Source organism: Symsagittifera roscoffensis, unplaced genomic scaffold (genome assembly GCF_963678635.1).
Source record: "Symsagittifera roscoffensis unplaced genomic scaffold, txSymRosc1.1 SCAFFOLD_441, whole genome shotgun sequence".
In the NCBI taxonomy this organism is placed as follows: domain Eukaryota; kingdom Metazoa; phylum Xenacoelomorpha; order Acoela; family Convolutidae; genus Symsagittifera; species Symsagittifera roscoffensis.
The window spans coordinates 35,001-43,501 of record NW_026971674.1 but is presented as its reverse complement, the minus strand read 5'-3'; the positions used below and the strand labels follow the sequence as shown (position 1 = coordinate 43,501).

The window sequence follows — 8,501 nt, the reverse complement described above, 5'->3', positions numbered from 1 at the left end:
ATGATTCCAAAGAAAATCAGATAAAAATTAAAGAAAATTAAATGAGAGATTGAATTATTAATAAACTGTATAATTTGTTAGAAAACAAAGCTTCATGGCGCAGAGGCAGCATATATATCTCCCGAGCAGATGATTGACTGTTCAAGAACAGATAGGTACCTGTTTTTTGCTCATTTTGATAGGTTATGTAATGCTTTTTCATCGCTAAAAGTTAGCCAAATTAGCAATAATTTTTGTTTAAAAACTGCTGGTGAGAAATGAGCATTGATAACTCACCAATGTCCATCGTTGTTTTTTTTTCGTTCCTTTTTAATCGCCAATTTTCAATATAAAACCTACCCGGGCTGCAAAGATTAGTTTCTGCTTGAAATTTTCCCAAATGTCGCATGCGACTAATTGTCGCGCCACGATTCAAACAAAGCAAATAATGGCTCAACTAAAGTGAAAAAAATGAGAAAAAAATTCAAAATTCGATCAATTTTATAACTTTTTTTGAAAAACTTCATTACATTTTGAAATTTTAATAGTGCCTGATGAAATTTTATCACTATGCCGCGCTCAACAAATTTTTGTTTAAAAGACATCATAAAAAGTATGTTATTGAAGAGAACAATTGTTCAATTTCTTAGTTTTGTTAGTGTTGGGATACTCTTTTTATCTGATGTTATCTGAATGTCATATTATGTTATATTAAAGCTCGAAAACACTTTATTTTTATTATACTATTATTATTAGTGTACGTTGAAGTACCTGATTTTTGTGAAGAAAAACGCATCTGGGTCAGTGTTCCTTTTCATTATTTCGGGATAGTGATCGGAGTAAACTAGCGTTGGAGTTTTGCTGTAAAACAGATTCGGTTGAGGCAAAGCAATTGAATATAAAGTTTAAAATGAAAAAATGCTCAAGGAAAAAGTAAAGATAGCTTGAAATAAAATGGTGACTAAAAACAGTTTTCCGTTCGTTCTAAAAAGAGAAAAAACATGTCGCAGTCCTTAAAGAATCAATATGTACATTTTTATATGAAAACAATTGTTATGCAAAAAACGACACAATTAATTTCCAGCTTATATCATTTTGTTTGACTGAAACTCGTATATTAAAAGCACTTTTTCTATGCAAAAAATCCGATTATTTCAATTATTTTCCTACGCTTTCAAACTTGCTGAATCAGCTCTTATATACAGATATAGTCATAATTAATAATTATAGCTTCCAAATAATATAAAGATAAATAAGTGACTATGCAAAGAAGTTCTAAAAATCTACGCGCGTCTATTTCAGACATCTGCGATGTTCGATTGAGCCCAATTTCTGATTCGGAGGCCTGGATTATTCTTTATCAAGGAGTGAAAACCCTTAGAGATATTCTTATAAACGGATTAGCTCTTAACGGCCACCGACTTTCCTTCATTATCACGCCTGATACCCTAAATTTTGAGCTTACTGGCACGATCGAGTTTTCAGATTATTCTAAAAGATCTTCTTACGCAGCTTCGCATTTTTTGGCGCCCGAAGTGTTACAAGGTCAAACTCTGGCTATGCTTAAACACATAGAAGCCGCGCATGTGTTCTCGCTTGGAGCTGTTGTTTTCTGGGCTCTGACTTTCCAAGAAATGAGACACCAAAAAGAATTAACGGCTACGCTAAGGAATCTATTGGCTAAAATGATTCAAAATGTCCCGGTAGTTCGAGCAAGTTTTGAAGACATTTTGGACATAGCGGTTGACCAGGTTGCTCTAAATGGTGAGAAACTCAACTAGAAATGCTTTTGTATATTTAATGTATAAGTTATTCCATTTTTTTAAAATAAAAATTTCACAAATACTCAAAAACAAGTTTCGGTTTTGTCACTAAAATGATTCTTAACTTGTTTTAGAGAATTTCAGATACTCAGTGTTAAAAGTACCACTTTTTTTATCAATTCACTCAAAGAATCCTTTTAGGGTCCTCTCCAGAAATGGTGATTGGAAAACTGGCTCAATACGTGTTCGGAGATCCAACAAATCACCCTAAACAACAAAAATCACAATATATTCCTGAAGTACTGAAACAAAACCCGACCCAATGCGATAACCAACATCCATCAGCATTCCGCACAATTTACCAACAAGGTCAAGTTCACCAGAAAAGAACTAACCATATATCATCTGATAAACAAGTGCATGATGCAAACCTATCACAATTACCTTATTTGGGCATCTCTTCACTTCCAACTAAACAATTAACAGCAGCTAGAAACTTTCCAGAAGTGGAAAACTTTCAGACAAGAGAAATCGCAGATAGAAACCATAATGCAAAACCTGATCTAATGAACAAAAATAACGGCTTTGCTGGACAGATTATAGCACCGAGCGAGCGGGAAAATGTTGCAAACCAAAAGAAAAATACAGGCAACTCTCTGAAAAATGACAATTTCGCACCAAAAATAGAGCCATCTTTTAATGACAAACATACGTCTACCGAAGACTTCGACGATGTTTCCGAAAGAAATGAAGTTTTGTTACACCAAGCGGCGGGAGAACACATCACGCAAACGAATAGCGCTCTCACAAAAGCTGATCAAAAACAAGTCGAAAGCTCTAATAGCAAATCTTCAAATGATGATTCCGTGTCTACTACACACATGAAAGGTCCCGAATTCGTATACTGGAGCTCACAAACACCTGAAACTATCAGCATTCCATTTGAAAGCGACTTCTTTGACCTTGAGAATGATAGTGGTGCTGATTCAAAGCGAAATGTTATGATTGAACTAAGCAATGGTCGGCAATTGGTCGTGGCTTGTACTCTGAAATCATCGATACAGGAATGCTGTTGTCATATTTGACTTCTTATATTATTATTTAAGTTCTTATACATTTAAATTTATCGTATTTTTAAATCACGGTCCAAAAATCCATGATATTAACCTATATTTTAAATCGCCTGGTTTCGAATCCAAGCTGCTGCATCACCGCTCCCCCCCTCCCTCGAATTAATAATGACTCGGACCGATTGCAAAAAAAACATAATTCAGCCCGATTTAATTTTGAAGTGAACCATTTTGCCATGAATGATCATGATTTCCCTATAAATTTCAAAAAGTGTCATTTTTTGAAAAAAAAAAACATTTTCTCGGAACGTAAAAGTATGAATCTGCATCCATCACTGAAGAGATTTTTGAGCCAAAATCTTTAAAATCGAATAGAAAAAAGTTATGTAAAAGTATAGAAATTATGCAGAATAATATATTATACAGACAACACTGTTCAGGATATTTTTGACGCTGTCGTTGATCATCTGAAGATATTGGAGCATGCGTTTTTCGGACTGACACACTTTAGCCAGGACGAGTACTTTTTCCTGGAATTCCCGGAACAATTGAGTGAGGTGGCACCGGATATGTGGCGACACGGGATAACCACAACATTTTGCTTAAACTTGCAAGTTAGTAACAAAACTGTCAAAACGAATCTAATCAGTTTATTCTAAATATATGGCAGGTTTTGGCGTGTTTTACTCCCAGAAAATTTGCCTATAGCGCTATAACTTTTAGAAGATCGACAAAATTCCCTCCTCAAAAAAATACTAGATCTTGTTGTAATTTTAACACTAATGGAACCCAATTTTTCCAATTATTTTTTTGGGAAAGTTAAAGTTTATTATATTTGATTTTCGGAAGTTGAGCTGCATTTCTTTGCAAGCAATAGTAATGAATATTGATGCAATAATTTGAAGTTCAACCATACCAAAAAGTTGAAGAAGCTCATTATAAATTATAATTAAGGGGAGAGTGCGCCGAAAAAACGCGATGATTTTCTGGTCAAAAACGTTTAACCAAAATTGACCTATATTTTTGTTGAAATTTTGCCTTGCTTTCTAAAAAGATTCGCCGGGAACGCATTTTTTATAGGAAACTAGGGTATTTTTAGTATTTTCAAAGAGAACTGGCAATAAAAACGTCTTATAAACTTATTCTGAAGTTTTTGAGTACCCATCGCTGTCTCAAGAAAACTTTAGATTCCTACCTGTTTGTGTAAAACTCAGAGCTGATCTAAAATTTTAGATTTATGCATGCAACGTTACACCAGATGTCTCTTTCTTTTTCCAGGTGAAATTTTACGCTCCAGACATTCGAAATCTTCTGGACCCCTTAACCAGACATCTGTTCTATCTGCAGTTGAGAAGGGATCTTGTGGAGGATAAGTACGATTGTTCCGAGGAACTCTCTCTAATCCTCGCATCACTCGCCCTCCAAGCAGAGTTTGGAGACCACCCAGGCAAAAACATGACTGAAAATGGCAGGTAAAAAGAAGAATTTATTTATCACAAATATTGAAATATAATTGTCGTATTTTTCAAGAACAATAACAAAAGTGAACTTTGAATGGATAGCCCGGGTCGTGGCCCGCGACTTTTTTTTCGACTTGGTTGGCCAATGTTAACTCAGCGACAAAAAAATCCGTAGCCTGGAAAGGGCTTTAAATTGCTGACAAAGTCCTGAAGTACTGTAATACTGATAAAAAAATTATTCGCGCCAATTCGAAAAAATAGTCGCAGCTGGGTCAAAAAATTAGTCACGACAGAGTCGAAAAATAGGTCATGGCTTGATTGAAAACTTAATCGCAACATGGGAAAAAAATAAGTCGTGTTAGGAGTTTGGGGAAATTGAACTTGGATTTAGGGTTTCCAAGTCATCTGAACTATTTTGAGACCAGACTGTTTGGTATCAGTAAATTACCGAAACTCATGTCTTTAAATATGTTAAATTTAAGTCAACTCCACTCACAAAATTTTCGCACAAAAATACCGTGAAACCTAAAAATTGTCCGTACACTATTTGTGTCGCGGATTTCCCAGCGAGCCAGTGTAGCTAGTTGTTCTGGATTCCGCAAATGTGACTAATTTTGGAGCAATAAGTGTTTTGGTTATGAATTTCCCGGATTCAAAACAGCAATAAGATCAATTTGAAATAGACGTTTTTCGGACTCCGTGCCAATAGTTTTTCAACCGGTTACGGACTCCGCTTGCAATTCATTAAATACATAGGTTGACCTCGTATTAATTGTTTTTTGGTTGAAAAATTGCTCAGTTGACCTCAGTCAAAACATTTTACCTCATTTATAGTCGAAAGAAAGATAAAACATTTATAGTCGAAAGATAGATGGCTTGAGCCGAAAAGAAAACTTATTCAGCCTGTGTCGAGATGATCGATACATAAACCCCAAATCTTGTTCAAGCTTTAAGTTCATTTGGACACGCCGGTGGCATCGGTAACGGTTAGTTTTCCTATGGCTCGGCAGGTTGCGGTTAAGTTCCTTCGGTCGCGCCGGTCGCTGTTACAGTTCCTCGGTGTGCGAAGTCTGAAAACACTGGAATTACGGTCTGAAGCTGCTCAATTTTGGTTGCGATAGTCTGTGAAATACCAGAATTTGGTCCGGATTGTGTGATCTTGAAGCCACAACCTCGCACGAGATTAGTTGATCTGACTCAAACCAACCCTAAAAACCTGTTTGTATATATGTTTCGGAACGCAAAAGCAGATATCACGACGAAAGGTTTTTCATATTTATGTTTTCTTACATTTATATTTATGGTTTCTTGGAATAATTGTTTTGGTTGAAAGACACGCATATGAAAAAAATCACGATTTGAGTGATACTTTTTCAGTACATTGCTGATAAGTATTCATAATACTTTGAAAAGAATGCTAGTTTTTCAGATACTTCAAGCCTGAAAATTACGTGGCCCAGAGCGTACTCTCCTACCTCGGGTCGGACAAAGTCGAGTCGGCTCTCATAACCTTACACGAGGCCAACTCGGGTTTGAACAAAACCGAAGCCGAAGGCCGAATGATCATGCAATGCTGTAGAATACTAGACTATGGTCGACATTTTCACAAAGTTGTCGAGATACAAGGATCGGAAATATTCCAAGTGGTTTTGGGAATCTCGACTGTTGGCGTTGATTGCTGGCGGCTTGACGACAACGATGAATTGTTCCGAGAGCTCGCATACACTGTCGAGTGGTCCCATATTAAAAGCGTATCTTTATCTAAAACAAGTTTACTTATTGAAACTTACAGCGTAGATTATCCTGTTTTGAAGTTTGCGACAGACTCGATCAAAAAAGGAAAATACTTGCTTCAACTCTGCTCCACGCATTATAAATTCAACGAAGCTATTGATCAAAGTTTAATGAACAATGAAGAAAAGCCCAAGCAATCATACTCAAAAATGGAAGAAAATTTGCCGAGGAACTCAAGTAACCCCAATTATGCAAAGGTCTATTTTTATTTTCACTTCAGAAAAAAAACACTTCAGAATGAAACAAATCAGTTTATGTAAAAAACCAATGCGTCATCAGCTTTGCAGGCAGGCACTGAGGCACTGATGATTTTTAAAAACAATTTTTTTAAAATCTGTATGCATAAAATTGATGTCGTAAATACTTTTGAGCCCATTGGATGCTCAGGAAGCCGAAATTTGAATTTTTGAGAAAAAAGAAAGGGGAATTTTTTAAACTAAAATGTACAAACTCAAGGTTTGTTTTTAGAACCAGAATGAAACTACGCAGAGTAACCCTTCTGTGAATGGCTTTTAAAGAATACTGAACTTTGGCCCTGATACTGTTGGATAAATTGGCCGTCGACAGAAACCAAACAGCACGAAGAATGGGAGAAAATGAACAAAAAAATCGATGAACAAAATTTACATATCATTAAAACTGTTCAGTAAAATCAGAACTTCTCATCAAATAGTTTGATTAATTATAATTGAAATACATCACTTTTTTTCTCTAGAAAAATTGTTCATGAAAAATTGAATTTTGTAGTACTGTGACATTTCAATTTTCAAAACAGTCTTGCAAAGTAAATGCCGTTTTTGAAATTTTTGACTTGAAATAGTCAAAAATGGAACTATGGGTGACAATACGAACATTTAAGTGTGCTGGAGAACAACGGTCGACCAAAATTGAATTTTGGATATAAGTTTATGCAAACAAGTTCGACAAATTTTTTGACTTTTAATCGGCTCAAAAAAGAAAAAAAATTGGAAAGACTGTTTAGTTAATTTGACAATTTTAACCAGCACCGATGTTAACCTGGTGAACAAGTTCACACTTTGTACAAACACGGTTTTTGACTGAAGAAAACCTGTCAATCAAGGTCGGTTTGTATCTTCGGTCGGTCGCAAGTCGCACGACCATTGTCTGTTTATTTGACTGCCTTTACATTCCCTTTTTTGCCGCTGATACGTTCTTAAATTACTAAATTACTGCCTTTTACAGTTTAAACTTACTCTCTTTTGAGAACATTATGGATTAATTAGAACAAAGGCTGTCAAATGTGGAACCTTTATTAAGTTTTGAAATCAGAACTCAAAAGGGGACGGGCGCGTTCATTCTGTCTATCTAACATTTCCAAATGCTCTCCTCTTTGCTTCTGTTTCAGGTGACTTTATCTAGGCGCTTTACTTATTGGCCTCATATGGTCCTAACGGTTGCCGAACGAGCGATGTTATCGTTGCCGTAGTTCAATGCAGAAACTCGACCTGAAAGGGAGTGAGTGTCCTAGAGGGCTGCTGGGATCGACGATCCAAACGAGATCACCATTCCGTAAATCACGGCCTGAATCAGTATGCCACTTAGAACGTTTACTCGAGGAAGCGACTTACTCCTTTAGCCAACGCTACCAAAAAGCATTTCGTTAGCTTGTGCTCTTACGTAGCGCGTTCTCGGAGTTCGAACTTTTCAGTGTTAGCGACAGAAAACTGACAGAATGCTTACCTAAGAGGATATGGTTAGAGGTGAACGCTTCCATTTCAGTTAGGCCAGGACCAACTGGCGTTTTTGGACGGGCCTTCAACGATTGCTCCAATAAACAAAACATGATAGACAATACCTCATCCCACAACCTGCGAACAAATAATTGTGTGGAAAAGTTTTTTGCAACTACGTTTTAACCTTTCCCAAGTCCCACCATGATTTGGCGCGCCGGGAGAGTTGTATTTCCATTTAATCCTCTTATGCAGTAACAATTAGGGGGCATGCCTGTTTCAAATTTCTACGCAAAGCAGAAATTCTTTCTCCGCTCCAACGAAATCGATACCATTTTCTGACTACACAAGATTTGGCTTACCAAAGCGGGCGCTAAATCTGTCAATCCCCATGACGCAAGAGCGCATGTCCATAGACGGAACAATTTCGATGTGTACGGCACGGGAAGTTATACAGGTGAACAGAACAGCGAACAGTTATGTAAAAAGGACCAAAATATTCCGCCCCACAGTTAATGAACGGGCGTTCTTGGTAACCATGCCACTCGACAGGGAAGTCTGATATCATAGGATGTAAATTGTTTGGCTTCTGTTTTCTGCAAGCAAAACAATGTCTTTCAATTGCACGCAGACCCAACACCACAAACACCATATGTAATTTGGACCGCAATAAAACCAAGCGTTGGTTACCAAGGGCAAAATGCAGATCCCTCAGAAACAGTTTCACCAACAAATGACGAGAAT

The 8,501-nt window shown here is 36.8% G+C and overlaps 1 protein-coding gene across 1 annotated transcript; it reads left to right on the top strand.

The window, feature by feature from the left end:
• The first annotated feature begins 2,308 nt into the window (after positions 1-2,308).
• Positions 2,309-6,658, top strand: LOC134856643 (FERM and PDZ domain-containing protein 2-like). The gene is made up of 5 exons (XM_063872922.1): positions 2,309-2,740; positions 3,253-3,426; positions 4,091-4,284; positions 5,702-6,263; positions 6,535-6,658. Exons 1-5 carry the CDS (start codon positions 2,309-2,311, stop codon positions 6,580-6,582), a joined length of 1,410 nt encoding a protein of 469 aa, XP_063728992.1. The 3' UTR covers positions 6,583-6,658.
• Positions 6,659-8,501: the final 1,843 nt, after the last annotated feature.

Excerpts from the sequence above, each read along its gene's own strand:
- LOC134856643 (XM_063872922.1), top strand. The coding sequence starts at position 2,309 with ATGAACAAAAATAACGGCTTTGCTGGACAGATTATAGCACCGAGCGAG. Across the intron at positions 3,427-4,090 it reads CATTTTGCTTAAACTTGCAA|GTGAAATTTTACGCTCCAGA; the intron begins GTTAGTAACAAA and ends TTCTTTTTCCAG. Across the intron at positions 6,264-6,534 it reads GTAACCCCAATTATGCAAAG|AACCAGAATGAAACTACGCA; the intron begins GTCTATTTTTAT and ends GTTTGTTTTTAG.